Here is a 19,196-nt window from a genome sequence, read left to right on the forward strand (position 1 = left end):
ACTGTTTTCTTCTTTCTGTGTTACTATATATATCCAAGCCTGCCAAAGAGCCTTTTCGTGCTACTGGCAGTGATCTACATATCTAACGGAAGCAAAGACTAGTTACAAAGGAACTGGCAACCACACCATTGTTCAAAAACCACGCCAACTGAAACCAACCTTTGTAGTGTTATAAAACAGACCAGACCAGTACAATGCTAAGTTCAGGCAACCTTTAATCATATCCACAAAAAGTGTGTTACGGTCCCTATGTGAACACGGTCCCTCGAAGCAAATGAAAGTGTCAAATACTGAACAAAAAAGGCCAGGCAATATCCTTGTCATATGTTTAGATGCATTTAATTCACGCCAGGAAAATACTATGACAACAAATTATATTTAAACGTAATTCAAGCTTTTAAGCATTGTTTTAAATTAATTTTTGTTTTCATGAACAAAAAAAGAGGCAGGCAATTTTCCTTCCATATAAGTTTGGATACACTTATTTCCAAAACTAAATTCAAGCTTTTAAGATTTGTTTTAGTTTATATGTGAATTTTGCAAAATCTGCAATTAATCTTCAAAGAGTTTGTCAGTTTACAATGTTTTTTTTTCCTTTTTTTGTAATTATATATATCCAAGCCTGCCAAAGTGCCTTTTCGTACAACTGGCAGTGATCTACATATCTATATGAAGCAAAGTCTTGTTACAAAGGAACTGAAAACCACACCATTGTTCAAAAACTACGCCAACTGAAACCAACCTTTGTAGTGTTATATAACAGACCAGACCAGTACAATGCTAAGTTCAGGCAACCTTCAATCATATCCACAAACAGTTTGTTACGGTCCCTATGTGAACACGGTCGCTCGAAGCAAATGCAAGTGTCAAATACTGAACAAAAAAGGGCCAAGCAATTAGATGTATTTATTTCACGCAAGAAAAATACTATGACAACAAATTATATTTAAACGTAATTCAAGCTTTGCTTTAAAGTATTGTTTTAAATTAATTTTTGTTTTCATGAACAAAAAAGAGGCAGGCACTTTTCCTTCCATACAAGTTTGGCTACACTTATTTCCAAAACTAAATTCAAACTTTTAAGATTTTTATTTATTTATATGTGACTTTTGCAAAAAATAAGACTCATGAGTACAATTCAATTTTTAATCTGCAATTAATTTTCAGAGAGTTTATCTGTGGACATTGGTATGTTCCTTTTTCTGTGTTATTATATATATCCAAACCTGCCAAAGAGCCTTTTCGTACTACTGGCAGTGATCTACATATCTATAGGAAGCAAAGACTAATTTACAAAGGAACTGGCAACCACACCATTGTTCAAAAACCATGCCAACTGAAACCAACCTTTGAATTGTTATATAACAGACCAGACCAGTACAATGCTAAGTTCAGGCAACCTTTAACCATATCCACAAAAAGTTACGGTCCCTATGTGAACACGGTCCCTCGCAGCAAATGCAATCGCAAATACTGAACTAAAAGGGCAAGGTATTAACCCTTTCATAGGTTTAGATGCATTTATTTCACGCCAGGAAAATACTATGACTACAAACTATATTTAAACGTTATTCAAGCTTTTAAGCATTGTTTTAAATTATTTTTTGTTTTTATGGACAAACAAAGAAGCAGGCACTTTTCCTTCCTTATAAGTATGGAAACCCTTTTTTCCAAAACTAAACTCAAGCTTTTAAGATTATTTTTAAATTAAAATGTGAATTTTGAAAAAAGGCTCATAAGTACAATTCATTATTTAATCTGCAATTAATTTTCAAAGAGTTTATCAGTGGACATTGGTATCTTCCTTTTTCTGTGTTATTATATATATCCAAGCCTGCCAAAGTGCCTTTTCGTAGTACTGGCAGTGATCTACATATCTATAGGAAGCAAAGACTAGTTACAAAGGAACTGGCAACCACACCATTGTTTAAAAACCACGCCAACAGAAACCAACCTTTGTAGTGTTATATAACAGACCAGACCAGTACAATGCTAAGTTCAGGCAACCTTTAATCATAGCCACAAAAGGTTTGGTACGGTCCCTATGTGAACACGGTCCCTCAAAGCAAATGAAAGTAATAATAATAATAATAATAAGACTTGTAATGCGCACATATCCACCCTGCTGGGTGTTCAAGGCGCAGTAAAACCAAAAACAAAACAAAAACAAAACACAACACAAAGAAAAAACAGACACAACAAAATTAGTCATTGAAAACCTGTGACATAAGATAAGTGTCAAATACTGAACAAAAAAAGGGCCAGGCAACAACCTTTTCTTATGTTTAGATGCATTTATTTCACGCCAGGAAAATACTATGACAACAAATTATATTTAAAAGTAATTCAAGCTTTTAAGCATTGTTTTAAATTAATGTTTGTTTTCATGGACAAAAAAGAGACAGGCACTTGTTCTTCCATATAAGTTTGGATACACTTATTTCTAAAACTAAATTCAAGCTTTTAAGATTTTGTTTAAGTTTATATGTGAATTTTGCAACAACAAAAAAGGCTTATGAGTACAAATCAATATTTAACCTGCAATTAATTTTCAAAGAGTTTATCAGTGGACATTGGTATATCTTCCTTTTTCTATGTTATTATATATATATCCAAGCCTGCCAAAGTGCCTTTTCGTACTACTGGCAGTGATCTACATATCTATAGGAAGCAAAGACTAGTGACAAAGGAACTGGCAACCACACCATTGTCCAAAAACCATGCCAACTGAAACCAATCTTTGTAGTGTTATATAACAGACCAGACCAGTACAAAGCTAAGTTCAGGCAATTGAATAATATCCACAAAAAGTTTGTTACGGTCCCTATGTGAACACGGTCCCTCGAAGCAAATGAAAGTGTCAAATACTGAATAAAAAAAACCAGGCAATATCCCTTTCATAGGTTTAGATGCATTTAATTCACGCAAGGAAAAAAATATGAGAACAAATTATATTTAAACGTAATTCAAGCTTTTAAGCATTGTTTTAAATTAATGTTTGTTTTCATGGACAAAAAAGAGACTGGCACTTGTTCTTCCATATAAGTTTGGATACACTTATTTCTAAAACTAAATTCAAGCTTTTAAGATTTTGTTTAAGTTTATATGTAAATTTTGCAAAATAAAAAAGGCTCATGAGTACATTTCAATATTGAATCTGCAATTAATTTTCAAAGATTTTATCAGTGGACATTGGTTTCTTCCTGTTTCTGTGTTATTATATATATCCAAGCCTGCCAAAGAGCCTTTTCGTACTACTGGCAGTGATCTACATATCTATAGGAAGCAATCACTAGTTACAAAGGAACTGGCAACCGCACCATTGTTCAAAAACCACGCCAACTGAAACCAACCTTTGTAGTTTTATATAACAGACCAGACCAGTACAATGCTAAGTTCAGGCAACCTTTAATCATATCCACAAAAAGTTTGTTACGGTCCCTATGTGAACACGGTCCCTCAAAGCAAATGAAAGTGTCAAATACTGAACAAAAAAGGGCCAGGCAACAACCCTTTCATATGTTTAGATGCATTTATTTCACGCCAGGAAAATACTCTGACAACAAACTATATTTAAACGTTATTCAAGCTTTTAAGCATTATTTTAAATTAATTTTTGTTTTTATGGACAAAAAAAGAAGCAGGCACTTTTCCTTCCTTATAAGTATGGATACCCTTATTTCCAAAACTAAATTCAAGTTTTTAAGATTTGTTTTCATTTATATGTGAATTTTGCAAAAAAGGCTCATGAGTACAATTCAATATTTAATCTACAATTAATTTTCAAAGAGTTTATCTTTGGACATTGGTTTCTTCCTTTTTCTGTTATTATATATATCCAAGTCTGTCAAAGTGCCTTTTCGTACTACTGGCAGTGATCTACATATCTATAGGAAGCAAAGACTAGTTACAAAGGAACTGGCAACCACACCATTGTTCAAAAACCACGCCAACTGAAACCAACCTTTGTAGTGTTATATAACAGACCAGACCAGTACAATGCTAAGTTCAGGCAACCTTTAATCATATCCACAAAAAAAGTTGTTACGGTCCCTATCTGAACACGGTCCCTCGAAGCAAATGAAAGTGTCAAATACTTAACAAGAATAGGGCCAGGCAATATTCCTTTTATATAGGTTTGGAAAAAAAAAATCAACGCAGAGTATACTATGACAACAAAATATATTGAAACGTAATTCAAGCTTTTAAGCATTGTTTTAAATTAATTTTTGTTTTCATGAAAAAAAAAAACTAAATTCAAGCTTTTAAGATTTGTTTTAATTTATATGTGAATTTTGCACAAAAAAAGGCTCATGAGTCATTTCAATATTTCATATGCAATTAATTTTCAAAGAGTTTATCAGTGGACATTGGTATCTTCCTTTTTCTGTGGTATTACAAATATCCAAGCCTGCCAATGTGCCTTTTCGTACTACTGGCAGTGATCTACATATCTATAGGAAGCAAAGACTAGTTACAAAGGAACTGGCAACCACACCTTTGTTTAAAAACCATGCCAACTGAAGCCATCTTTTATGGTGTTATATAACAGACCAGACCAGACCAATACAATGCTAAGTTCAGGCAACCTTTAATCAAATCCAACAGAGTTTGGTACGGTCCCCATGTGAACACGGTCCCTCGAAGCAAATGAAAGTGCCAAATACTTAACAATAATAGGGCCAGGCAATATCCCTTTCATAGGTTTAGATACATTTATTTCACGCCCAAAAAACACTATGACAACAAATCATATTTAAACGTAATTCAAGCTTTCAAGCATTGTTTTAAATTATGTTTTTTATTCATGAACAAAAAAGGAGGCAGGTACTTTTCCTTCCATATAGGTTTGGATACAATTATTTCCAAAGCTAAATTCAAGCTTTTAAGATTTGTTTGAATTCATTAGTGTTTTTTGCATAGAAAGGCTCATGAGTGCAATTCAATATTTAATCTGCACTTAATTTTCAAAGAGTTTATCAGTTTCTTCATGTTTATGTGTTATTATATATATCCAAGCCAGCCAAAGTGCAGTTTCGTACCACTGGCAGTGATCTACATATCTATAGGAAGCAAAGACTAGTTACAAAGGAACTGGCAATCACACCATTGTTCAAAAGCCACGCCAACTGAAACCATCTTTTGTATAGTGTTATATAAGTTCAGACAACCTTTAATCATGTCCAACAAAGTTTGGTACGGTCCCTATGTGAACACGGTCCCTCGAAGCAAATGAAATTTTCAAAATACTTAACAAGAATAGGGCCGGGCATTATCCCTTTCATATAGGTTTGGATACATTTTTTTTCAACTCAGAACTTACTATGACAACAAAATATATTGAAACGAATTCAAGCTTTTAAGCATTATTATTTTTGTTTTTTACCCACACACTAATGTTTTTTAATTAACGAAAAGGGGGGGGGGGGGGCAGACATTATTCCTTCCATATATGTTTGGATACACTTATTTGCTCTTTTAAGGTTAAGGGTCAAAACACCTGAGCCAGCCTAAGAACCCTTTCTGGTACTAGCAGTGGCTGACATAGCTATATTGGAAGTAATGTAGAGCTGGCACTATTGGCAGACAGACCATTGTTAAAATACAATTGGCACTGGATGCTATTCACAATGAACGCAAGCATACCGGGCTAACCCATAGCTTGCTGTACGATTTCAGAATAGTACAGACTGACTGCTACATCAGAACAATGCAAACTGAAACATCCATTCTAGTATTATATAACTTTCATCGCATATAATAATAAGATTCAAAGTGGGATTCTAAAGTCTATACATAGCCATATGCATACTAATTTGTCACAGTCTCTAAATTCACTTGATTGTCACTAAGGAAAAAACACGCCACGCAGTTGTTTTCCAAACCATTCAGCATTTGACTAGATATGTAATTATTTTAGGATTTCATATTGTAAAATAAAAATCTTGTTTGACTTACCACATGATAAGTATCAACAGCAACCAATCTCCACTGAGCCATAATCGAAGCACCTTCCATCTTTCTTTGTCGCCCCGTGATCCAGACTGCAATAACAATAACATATACGGATTTTGAAGTTAGAACTAAGTGACCAGACCAATTTCCCTTTCTGCCTCGGTTTGATTACAATTGGTTTCAGAGGAGAGAAAATTGTGGCACTAGCAGTTTCTAACTATCCGATTGCTATGTTTTTGAAGTAATACAAGCAGTAATTCGCAAAATTTAACCTTAAATTTTAATTGTTTTACACTTTGTAAATGAGTGATCTAGTTAGAATATTTGTGGTATTGCAACCTAGTCAGAGGGAAAACCAAGAAAGTTTTATCAAGGGATCACCACATTACAGAAGAACATCAAAGTAGTTGGCCTACCACATGAGTTTACATCTTGGTAAAACGAAGAAGAGTATGAAGCGTCGCCCAGTATTAATTTGCTGAGGAGCGAAATTATTGGAAACTTTGATTTGTTTTGTTTTTTTCTAAGGCGTGAACAATAAGTTTTTCAAATACAAGTTAAATCCTTCAGAAGTACACACACGTATACAGTCGGCGTATATTCCATTTCACATTACAGAAAACTTCCCACTTCTTCGTTTACTTCTAATAAAGAACAATTTTTGCACTCTGTCTTAGCACCTTCATATCGAGGCTGAGAGGAAAAAACAATGGAGGCCAAGCTAAGGATTTCCCTTGGAATGAGATTTAATTTAAAGTCCAAATCACATTGGACCTCATGGGACTCCATCAACTTCTTGAACAAAAAGCCCCGACAAGAACAGTGGATAACGACTTAGCCCGGTGAGGGAGCTATGTCAATTTAACGGTCCCAAAAAAGTACGACTATCTAGTCGAGACATCTTACATTTTCTGGCCAGAGAATCTCAAAAAGCGACATTATTTCCTTGACCGTGAGCAAGGGGCCTGGAAGGTCGGTGTGCCTGATGGGAAACTTAGTCGCTTCAAGATGATACGTATCTCAATCCGATCTTTTTGAAAGTTTAAAAATTACAAGAACGAAATGATACGGCTTAGACTGTAAGCCAGTGTTGTTAATTCGTGGAGCAAGCTTAGCGATGGATATAAAATACATGGTCTAATTTCACGATTCCGCTAACTGCGGAGTTATGCAACCATAAAAAGTAAAAGAGGGGGGGGGGGGGGTAACGTCGGCTGGATTTTGGTGGTCATAGTGAATTATTATTATTACCTTTTTTTTACAATGATTTATATCACATTATTTTGCTGTTTGGTATTTCCTGTATTTTCCCAAAAAACAGGTTTCTTTTTGAGAGTATGGTTAGACTACGTACATTTTTGAGGTACGAGACTAAGTAAATGGTTTGTTTTGTGCTCGGCCCATCGTTGCACGTAACCGTGTGCAAAGCTCATTGGTTTGCCTAATAGCATTTTCTCCAATATAAACTTTGTTTAATTTACTGGCAAATATTTTTGTGAAGCTTGTTTGGACTGGCAACAGTGCATAATATAAACTGTGAATAATTACATAATATAGAACAACAGAATTCCAATTCAACATCACATTGGTCATTGTTGGACTCCTACAACTCTATGACTCCCTACGACTGAAAAGAACAATGACTGAATCGAGGAAAACTGAGGGCGCTATGCCAACTTAACGGTCTCATTTTTACTACGTTATACACGGTGTCTAGCTGGGACATAAACAGATTCAGTCCTTACATGTCATAGTGTTATCAACTCCTCGGTTTAAGTTTTTGCCGGCCACAGTCTAGGATGACAGATTCCCAATGTAATAAAAGTGCTAAAATAAGCATTATACTGATGAGAAGGTTTTGATAACATTGCTTGGGACAGCGTTTTAGCCCGTAAAAGAGGGGGGGAGGGGTAACGTAGTTTGCATTTTGGTAGTCATAGTCAAGTAGGTTTTTTTGTGACAATGCTTTTAATCATATTTGCTGTTTGATATTTCCAGTATTCTACTACAAAACAGGTTTCTTTTTGAGAGTATGGGTAGACTACCTAAATTAGTGAGGTTTGAGTGAGCCCGAGCGCCGTGGTTTTTGCGCTGTGTACGGCGTGAAGTCGGGCTGTGATAAGGGAGATCGCGAATGTGTCCGACTAGTAGCTGTCAGCTGCCCCTTCTAATAAAATAATTTGAGGGTGTAAATATATGGATTTGCAGCTTCTTCTGGAGATTTATCTTAAAAGTATTGGCAGCAAAATCATTACAATGAGGGCAATATAAACCATAAGCTATTTTCCGTGAAACAAACACATGACATCGAGTGAACATTGGTCAATCTGTGTTTACCCATTACTGGCAACGTCAGCCACCGGTAAGGTATCATGTTACTAACTCAGGAATATTCTTCCTTTCCATAAATATAGTTCTAATTTTGTGTATAACCAGACTAAGTAAATGGTTTGTTTTGTGCTCGGCCCGTCGTTGCACGTAACCGTGTGCAAAGCTCATTGGTTTGCCTAATAGCATCTTCTCCACTATAAACTTTGTTTAATTTACTGGCAATTATTTGTGTGAAGCTTGTTTGGACTTGCAACTGTGCAGAATATCAACTGTGAATAATTAAATAATATAGATTTACAGAATTTCAATTCAACATCACATTGGTCATTGAATGACTCCTACAACTCTATGACTCCCTACGACTGAACAGAACAATGAATTAATCGAGGAAAACAGAGCAAGTTGAGGGCGCTATGCCAACTTAACGGTCTCATTTTTACTACGTTATACAGGGTATCTAGCTGGGACATAGACAGATTCAGTCCTTACATGTTGTAATGTTGTCAACCACTTAGTTTAAGATTTTACCGGCTACAGTGTAGGGTGCCAGATTCCCCATGTAATAAAAGTGCTAAAATAAGTATTGAGCTGATGCGAAGGTTTAGACACAGTTTTACCCCGTAAAAAGGGGGGGGGGGGGGGGTGTAACGTAGTTTGGATTTTGGTGGTCATAGTCAATGATTTTTTGTTTGCTTGTTTTTTGTGACACTAATTTAAATTTAATTAGCTATTTGATATTTCCGTATTCTCCCACAAACATGGTTTTTTTATGAGAGTATGGTTAGACTTTGAAATTACTGAGGTTTGAGCGAGTCCGAGCGCCGTGGCTTTTGCGTTGTGTACGGCGAGAAGTCGGGCTGGTATAAAGGAAATCGCGAAGTTGACCGACTGTACCTGACAGCTTCTCCTTCTAATAACTAATTTGAGGGTATAAATATAGGGATTTGCAACTTCTTCGGGAGATTTATCTTAAAAGTATTGGCAGCAAAATCATTACAATGAGGGCAATGTAAAACCATAGGCTACTTTCCGTGCACAAACACATTACATCGAGTGAACATTGGTCAGTCTGTGTTAACCCATTACTGGCAACGTCAGCCTACGGTAAGGCCTCACGTTACTAGTTCAGGAATATTCTTCCTTTCCATAAATATAGTTCTAACTGTGTTTATAACGAGACTAAGTAAATGGTTTGTTTTGTGCTCGGCCCGTCGTTGCACGTAACGGTGTGCAAAGCTAATTGGTTTGCCTAATAGCATCTTCTCCAATATAAACTTTGTTTAATTTACTGGCAATTATTTGTGTGAAGCTTGTTTGTACTGGCAACAGTGCAGAATAGAAACTGTGAACAATTAAATAATATAGAAATCCAGAATTTCAATTCAACATCACATTGGTCATTGTATGACTCATACAACTCTATGACTCCCTACGACTGAAAAGAACAATACATAAATCGACGAAAACAGTGCAAATTGAGGGCGCTATGCCAACTTAACGGTCTCATTTTTACTACGTTATACAAGGTATCTAGCTGGGACATAGACAGATTCAGTCCTTACATGTTGTAGTGTTGTCAACCCTTGGTTTAAGTTTTTGCCGGCTACAGTCTAGGATGCCAGATTCCCCATGTAAATTATACTGATGAGAAGGTTTTGACATTTGTTTGGGACAGCATTTTAAGCTCGTTAAAACTCGCGACCAAAGAGAGGGGGGTAGGTTGGTAACGTTGTTAGGAATTTGGAGGTCATAGTCAAGTAGTTTCTGCTCATTACGGAAATGCTAAAATAAATATTCCTTGCTTAGTATACGTTTGTTGGAAATATAATAATGAACAAATAAAATATATGATTTGAGGCATTGCATGGTGATGAGGTATCAATTTGGTTTGCTGTTACATCATGTGTGTGTCTACACACCAGATGGAGTTTGTTCTTTTAGAGAACTGCCTTGCTATTGTTATACTACCGCAGAGTAGATTTATCGGATTTTTCGGGAGACTTCTAAGTTCTAAAAAGAACGGTTCTCCTTTTTAATTAAACCTGGGTGGACAGTATAGAAAACAGGATGTAAGTATTATGCTAATAAAATGCTTGCATGAAAACTTACGTGGTATAAAGAGAAGTAAAGCAGATTTGGGTAGTATATAATGCATTTCAGAGTAGTTTTACTTCAAAGTACTGCAAATGGAACAAATTATCAATTTTTCTCCCTATGAGTTAAAAACGGTTCTCAGATTGTGTATTCCTAAAAGGATTATTCTTCTTGAGTGGACATTATTTGCACCAGAGTTTCGAGAATATCTCGAAAGAAAAACCCATGATGAAATAAAGTGTTCACACATTTTGTACAACCCTATAATATATAATAGAAGTTAAGTTTGTATCGGGGATAACAAATATTAACTATTTTTGGTTTTTACCCATATACACCGATGTGTGTTAGCACTGTAAAAAATACTAAGTACATACCCAAGTTCTGTATAAAAAAAATGGATAAAATAAAAAAAATAATGCATATTACTCGGCTGGGATTCGAACCCACGATCTTTGACATCCTAGCGCAGTGTCTTACCAACTAGACCACCGACATTGCCCGGTGGTTTGAGGCATTTAGAATCCAATGTTTTAGCAGCGGGTACTGCAAACAATTTAATATAAGTTAAGTTTGCATCGGGGATAGACAATATTAATATTATGTTTTTTACCCAATCGGTGTGTGTTAGCACTGTATACTCACTCAGTACTTACCCGAGTTCTGTTTTATACTATATGATTCAAACTTTAAAAGTCCAAAAACAACAAAGGATTACACAAGGTCTTTAAACATCTGTTTGTTCGATAATTGCTTGAGGTGGTAAACGCCTAATTGTTTTTTTTACACCAAACATACCCAAACAAACATTAAAAATAAATTGTCGCGACGAGATAATTATTATTTAATTTGTTTTTATATCTTCCCCGTCAATTGATGTATGTTTGGGACTGTGCCTCTCTTAGCCGTCGATCTTTCTAATTAAATAAAACATACAACACGGAATAGAAAAATATTATCAAAATAAAAAACAAAAAGTTACTCTGCGATTTGTCAGGTATTCAGGAGCCGCGATTCGGGTTATTCCCCCATTGCAATTTATGGTCCGCGCAACACATAAACCACTAACAGAGGCCCCTTACCGGCTTCCATATAGCACCCTTCTGGTATGACAACCGACTTCACAGTATATCCTTCCCTATCTCTCAACCCTAGCAGTCCTTGCCCCCCTCGCTCAGGGTAAACAAAGCGGCTCCCAAACCATACTGGTGTCTTTCCCAGTAATTAATGCCTTGTTTCGTATTATTGCGAGGGGCCGGGATCGAACTCGGAACCGGTGGCTCATACCGATTCGGAATTCAGAGACAGTACCAGCGCCTAACGAATCGCCCTAGCACGTTGGTGCTTGCCAGACCCGGTTTTTAATCTGATAAAGGCAAATAAATCCAGGTGCATTGTGGGACGGTGGTTTGATCACTGGGACGTGAACAACAGACCATAAGAGACTTCAATAATACTCTAATAAAAGCACTACCACACTAGCTCAATGAGTTAAGGTGCAGTGATTATCACACTTAAAACGACATATCCGAGTTCGAATGCCGGCCTCGCCGAAAAAGACAAATTTCCTTTTGATGTTACAGTATTTTTTTTTTTTTACTTAAAAAGAAATCAATCTATTTACCAAAATACAAAGCCACACTGGAGAAGAAAAATTCATTAATGGACCAGCGTTTTTAAAATCTTTTAAGGTTTAGTAATTTATTGTACTAAAATACTTTTTTGGAAGTAAACTTTCTTTCCGGAATATTTAGTTTTTACAAGGTTTTAATTTGTGCAATTAAAATATTGTTTTATACAGCAAATAGGTCTGCCCATGCAATTATGTCTACACGAAAATGCATATCAATGTTTGCTTTAGGATTTGATTCTCTAATGTCTTCTGAGGCAAGTTTCAAGCATTACAAAAAATGTAAACAACCAGCACCCGCGGCGCAATGGAGGCGAGGGCGGCAGCAGAACCCTGGCCCCGTGCACCCATTCCAAAAGAGATCAAAAACACCTCAAAATGAATGGTCCAACACATCAAAGCCCCAACACGTGAATTATGTCTTTGCCCTTGCTTGCCCCCTCCCACTTCCAAATGGAATTTCTTGGTTACATCAAAGACCACCAAAGCTAAAAAGTTACCTCCTGTTCCTTTGCATGCTTAGCGAGGAAACTGTCATAAGGACAAAACTTCTTTACTCTGAACAATACCAGCATCTGACGTTATTGACTTAATGTTTTTAGCGCCATCTATTCAAAAGCTTGGCTTTCTCGGTAAGTTAGAAAACGTGCACATTTGGTACAGGTTTACATTAAATAAGAGGGCTAGAGTTGGAACCCAAGCCTTGGTGTCAGAAAGGACCTACATAAGTAATAACAGAGGGCGCCCTTTTATGTTGTTGTTAATTGAGCGCGCGCACATTTCTACAAATTGAATTTGATTCACGTACCTGATGTATTTCAATTGCTCTCTTCCATGGACCTTCCTTGACTCACACTGATATATAATCATCTGGTTTGAAGCAAGTTACGTTCATATTTCTCCTTCTCCCAGTTTAACACTTCGTCAGCTCAGAAAACCTTGAATTCTGTGCGAAAATTAACAGACAGGATGCAGGCACGTTGTGTTTACAATGGCCATAGAATGTTGGGTCTGGTTCCATATGCGCGTGTTTGGAAAGGGTCTAAATGACTAAGAAGGGGCCAGTCTATAGACGTGTAGCTTAGGTAATAATTTAATTTGAAGACTTTTAAAACCCATTTCTCTAGTTGATGAATAACAAGTTTCATTTAAATAGCATACAGTGTGTACATCAAATCGTAGTAGTATAAAAATGATATATATCCAGATTTGACTAAGTCCTCGCTTGAATAAAAACACACAAAGAAGGCTGCCTTAGTTGTGTATACAAGTCATCAATAACGTACAATTAAATCTGTAGTCAAGTTGTAGTGATGAATTAAATTTAGTGCTCTTGGAACAATCGAAATATTCAAAGGTTTTTAAAATTCAACTGAAACTTTTTGCTCCCTCTATGCTCAACGAAGTTTGTTTTTTTCTCCTTCTGTTTTTTTTTTTTTTTTTTTTTTTCAGACGGCGTCTTCACTCCTCTCCAATGACCGAAACAAAACCGAATGAAACGTTTAAACCAACAACCAGTCAAAAAACAACAATAACTCAATAGCCAAACAATAGAGAAGTAATAACAACTAAGATTACTAAAATGGTAACTAAAAAGTAAAACAAAATCAACAATAAAGATCAAAAAACGAAACGGAAGAACAAAAAAAACGGCTTGGCTTGCCGATACTGATCAACAGAAAATAACCACGAGGGGAAAACCAAAAACAATTTCATGGCATACTTGTTTTTTTTAATTAAATCAATTCGGCACAGCAACAATTTCGTGCCACTTCGATAAAGTTTGTAAAGAAACCGAACAGGTTTAAATAATAAAAAACTGTTGAATGAATGAACATTTTTCGTTTCAACTAAAACCAACCTGAGAATGTTTATGGCATTATTGACTTTGCTGCAACAGTCGGGTCCCTGACGCCCACAGTGACAATGACAGTTCTTATGCTGATTTCATTAAGTCTTGTTTGCCTTGTTTTTTGTTTCTCTGGTTTGAATTAAAGACAAATAAAATGGTTGCGTCATGATGAATTGCTTAACTTTGACCTTAAAGATAGTGGTAGCATGATAGTAACAGCAACGTTAAACCAGTAGTAGAATTGATGCAAAATTAACAGGGCCCAATTCAATTAAACCTGTAAGCACAAACAAATTAGTACAGCACAGAAAATATTGCTTTACAGGCACTGGTTACACGAATTACGTTAGGTTTACACTGACTGGTGGCCGACTCATCTTTTTGCTTAGCAAAAAAATTTGTTATGCATTTTTTTCTGCTTGACAGCTTTAAGAAATTTGGCCATGAATGTAACATGAACACAAGTGAACACCAGCGTTGAGTCCTTTATTGTCTAATATGAAACTTATTGGTAAGTATTGCCCAATCAAGAACCATTCCTAAATCAAAGCCCTGGCCATAATCCTTTCAAATATTATAAAGCCGTTAAGCTAAAAAATACTGCTAAATTGTTAGTTGGCCACCAGTTGCAACACTGACATTTTCTGGCATTTTGGCTGGTCATCTGTTTCTGTTAAGTAAGCTTTTTTGATCTTAGCAATTGTTTATGACTACAGGCTTGTATGCAATGTATCAAGATTTTCTTTAGTTTTCAGAACAAGCCAGAGCTCAAGTCAGAAATCAATCGGGGTAAACAAATTACAACAGCTACACAAACAATTGGCACGTAGTGTGTAAACAAATCAATACTTTTAAGTAATTACTTAATACCCTCCAATTGTTCATTGATAATTTAAACATACCTTTCCAATAATACATAAGTATTAGCATACGTCTAAAGACTAATTATGGACATTTTTTTAATGGGGGGGGGGGGGGGTAGTCAAATCGTCTAGATTTCATGAATCGTTTGGTTATTGGAGGAGTACATTCATTCTAATCCTCTAGTTCTCAAGAAACATATCTAAAAGGGGTTGTACATCATTGGTTATTGGAAGAGTATATTCATTCCAATCCTCTAGTTTTCAAGAAACATATCTTAAAGGGGTTGTACATCATTTGTTACTGGAAGAGTACATTCATCCAATGCTCTAGTTCTCAAGAAACATATCTTAAAGGGGTTGTACATCATTAGTTATTGAAAGAGTACTTTCATCCAATCCTCTAGTTCTCAAGAAACATATCTTAAAGGGGTTGTACATCATTAGTTATTGGAAGAGTACATTCATCCATCATCTAGTTCTCAAGAAACATATCTTAAAGGGATGTAACATTATTATTTATTGGAAGATTACATTCATTCCAATACTCTAGTATTAAAAAAAGCATGTAATAATGGGATGGTACAACATTAGTTATTGGTTTATTTGATGTCTTTTTACATGTTATTGTACCGTAGACGGAAATTTGTATCGAGGATAAAGAATATTAATTAACTTTTACATTGTTTACCCTAATGAACCGATGTGTGTTAGCAGCACTGTGTGTTCAGTGCTTACATAGGATCTATGAAAAGAAATCACAGGCTTTTTACTCAGCATATTAGCTATCAGGCTATCTCGGTGGTCTAGTTGGTAAGACACTGCTCTAGAATTGCACAGGTTGTGGGTTCGAATCCCACCCAAGTAATATGCCTTTTTTCCACAGAACTCTGTAAAGTACTGAGTGTACAGTGCTAACACACATCAGTGTATAAAGGTAAATCCCTACCATGATAAGGCTTCATGGTTGTCATCTTTACTATCCTCATCTTGTGTTGTTTTGTTGGCATTCTGAGCAGCAAGGCCATCAACACCAGCAACTGCAGCAATACCTGCAACAAGACCAATACATGTTGCTACAGTTGCCTTCTCAGCTACAGCAATGGCCGTGGAGTACTTTGGGGTCCATGGTACGCCTTCATTGCTAATCCAATCCAGCAGCACAAACTCAGTTATTGGTTGATGCATGAACAGCTTCATCCAGATTCCAGTCAAGAGACCCAAACTGCAGCAATAATCACGGCCAACTCGTTGGACTTCTGGCCTGAGTTGCAACCAATGAGTATCCCAGGCACCACAGACCACAGCCTGCTTGGCTCCCTGACGACCAAACTTAGTGTGGTGATTTATCTCATTCTTGATAATATCAGTTTGTCTGTCAACCTGTGAACATAGGGAAGCATTATTGGTATAAAAGCTAGCTCAAAATTTTAATATTTGAAAACCTTACAAATACAACTTTATTTGTATCTTTAGAAAGGTTGATTTGACAGTTTTGTGAATGTATTCATGTTCAGATAAGAAAACAAGTATGTCGTTAATTAGGATTTGAAACTTTGCATGGTTAAAACATGATATAGTAAAGGTTTGTGGTAAATAACACCATGTATAATGAGCATACCGGTCGAATTGTCAAGTTGAAACCAACGGTTCTTTTCGGAACCACCCCAATTCACTTAGAGATTATCAATACATGGTGTTACCGCAAACCTTTACTGGAAAGAATGCCATTGCAACTATCACAAGCTCCTACCTCATTATTTGACCTTGTCTCACTGATGCAATACATCCATAGTTATTGTGAATTCTTTTTTACAGAAACAAACTTCGTCTCCTCACCACCACATCTTCTTGCACTTCATCATCAGTCCAATAGTTCACATCCTTCTTCTCTCTGAAGGTATGGTGCATTGACATTAACTGTTGGGGGTCAAGAAGTTTGGGAATGAAGTTAGACTAGTAGACTAAAATGATGAGTTGGTGCAATAATGTTTGAAAATAAGAATAAAAACCACGAAAGAGACAGGTTGTGATACCTGCTTGAACAGTGAGGAACAAAAGAGGTCCACTTAATGTATAGCATTGAAAAACTACAAAACTACACTTTCAAATGTCAACACAATAACTTTTACAATATTCAAGAATATGATTTTTCTTAAACATATGTAGAACAAAGCAAACTCCACAGAGTGTAAGCATCACAAAGATAAAACCAAATGCAACCTTTTTGTAACCTAAATAATTATCATTATCCAAAGTTACCAAATATGATTCAAACTTGCTCCTTGTCACTGGGTAAGCTCAGGCCTAGTAGCTAAGATCTACTCTAGAATGAGGAAGGTGGACTACCATCTCAACTGCCTAAGTATTTCAATATGATTCAAACTTGCTTCTTGTCACTAGGTGAGCTCATTGGCCTAGCAGTTAAGATCTACTCTAGAATAAGGAAGGTGGACTACCATCCCAACAGTCTCAGTATTTCAATATGATTCAAACTTGTTCCTTGTCACTGGGTGAGCTCATTGGCCTAGCAGCTAAGATCTACTTTAGAATGAGGAAGGTGGACTACCATCCCAACTGCCTCAGTATTTCAATATGATTCAAACTTGCTCCTTGTCACTGGGTGAGCTCATTGGCCTAACATTTAAGATCTACTCTAGAATGAGGAAGGTGGACTACCATCTCAACTGCCTCAGTATTTCAATACGATTCAAACTTGCTCCTTGTCACTGAGTGAGGTCATTGGCCTAGCAGTTAGGATCTACTCTAGAATTAGGAAGGTGGACTACTATCCCAACTGCCTCAGTATTTCAATATGATTCAAACTTGCTCCTTGTCACTGAGTGAGTGGCAGTGGATTTGTCTGCACTCCTATTTCTTGACTCTAATTAAGACATACCACATGGTTCCTCTTATCTCATACCTAACTCTTTGGACTAGTTCATGCTCCAGCAGTGACATCATCTCCTTCAGTTTTAGACTCCCACACTCCTCATCCTCAAGACACTGCACTAGACTTGAGTTCTCCTTCTGTAAAGAACAAAGATGAGAAAGAGTAAGATGAGGTGAAAGTGAAATCCAGTAGAATTCCAACCAATGATGATCCTTGCATCATGTTCAGAATCTCATTCATGAGAACCATCTGCTGTCTGAGGTTCATTTCTTTCCCCCTTGGACACTGAAAGCTCATTGTACCTGGTTGAACTAAATGGCCTTGCAGTTATTATCTACATGTACTCCACTTGCTCATTGTCACTGGGTGAGCTCATTGGTCTTGCAGTTAATATCTACTCTAGAATGAGGAAGGTGGACATCCATCTCAATTGCCTTAGCATTTCAATATGATTCAAACTTGCTCCTTGTCACTGGGTGAGCTCATTGGTCTTGCAGTTAATATCTACATGTACTCCAGAATGAGGAAAAGGGACTAGCTAATCTCAATTGCCATAGCATTTTATTATGATTCAAACTTGCTCCTTGTCACTGGATCGTCATTGGCCTAGTAGTTCAGATCTACTCTAGAATGAGGAAAACATACTAGCCCTTCTCAATCGCCTTTCAATATGAATCAAACTTATAATTTGCATCAGGGATGAAGAGTATTAATTTTGTTTTTTTACCCATACACCGATGGTTGTTAGCACTGTATACTCAGTACTGCCTCAGTTCTGTGAACAAATATCTGATGGCATATTACTCAGGTGGGATTCGAACCTGCGACCCTTGCAATTCTAGAGCAGTGTCTTACCAACTAAACTACCGAGATAGCTAGAGGCAGGTCAAGTCCTATGCATTGGCAGCTGGTACCGCAACGATATAGTAAATGTTTGTTATGATTCAAACTTGTTGTGTCCCAAACACCTTCCTTGTTTGTCCATTAATTTTGTCTAGACAAACATATATGCACTTTGTGAAATTAGAAGTAGTTTGGCATTAGGTACAAGGTCTAATAACGAACATTGAATTAATGCTCCAGGCTCACAATATCGTAGTACTGGTAGTAAAACAAAGTACATTGGTCCCATCCCAACTCTAGAATCAACCCAACTATAGTTGGGACTAGCCTAACTTCAGTATGACTGGGTTTGCCTGATTTTGTGAAAGAAACAGGCACAATGCACCCGGCATAACACAAGTTGGACCAGTCCCAACTATAGTTGGGATGATTCTTAAGTTGAGACAAAACCTACACATAATGCGCAATGTACAGCCAACGAGGTGATCCTACAGTAACAAACCCAAGCCCCATACACCCACTCATTTCATAAGCATAGAACCAGCCAGTGTATGTAAGACCTTAGTGACCTAAACACAACAGTACAATATTGATATTTATCATAAGAATACCCTGCCTAGTTTGAATCTGAAAAGCTGACTCAAAGTTATCCATGCATACTACACTTACTTCACACAACACAAAGACTTAAATATAGAATTTGGTATTTCCATATTTTGCAATGTTCACAGTCAGACT

General features: G+C 36.5%; 1 protein-coding gene across 11 annotated transcripts in view; it reads right to left on the minus strand.

Annotated features, from left to right (window-relative positions):
• LOC139949514 (uncharacterized) overlaps window positions 1–19,196 on the minus strand; it is a 266,216-nt gene that overhangs the window by 106,557 nt on the left and 140,463 nt on the right. For 9 of the 11 annotated variants that reach the window (XM_071947882.1, XM_071947881.1, XM_071947880.1 and 6 more), the window contains 3 exons: window positions 17,646–17,752; window positions 16,476–16,642; window positions 13,784–16,105 (listed from right to left, as the gene is read on the minus strand). The exons of 1 other annotated variant lie outside the window; for it this stretch is intronic. In XM_071947882.1, coding sequence (XP_071803983.1) covers window positions 15,668–16,105; window positions 16,476–16,511 — 474 coding nt within the window. In that variant the 5' untranslated portion in view covers window positions 16,512–16,642; window positions 17,646–17,752 and the 3' untranslated portion in view covers window positions 13,784–15,667. Of the gene's footprint in view, window positions 1–13,783; window positions 16,106–16,475; window positions 16,643–17,645; window positions 17,753–19,196 lie in introns of those variants that run through there. One more of the 11 variants, XM_071947890.1, reaches the window with a different exon arrangement.

The sequence above is a fragment of the Asterias amurensis genome, chromosome 17, assembly GCF_032118995.1.
Source record: "Asterias amurensis chromosome 17, ASM3211899v1".
NCBI classification, from domain to species: Eukaryota; Metazoa; Echinodermata; class Asteroidea; order Forcipulatida; family Asteriidae; genus Asterias; species Asterias amurensis.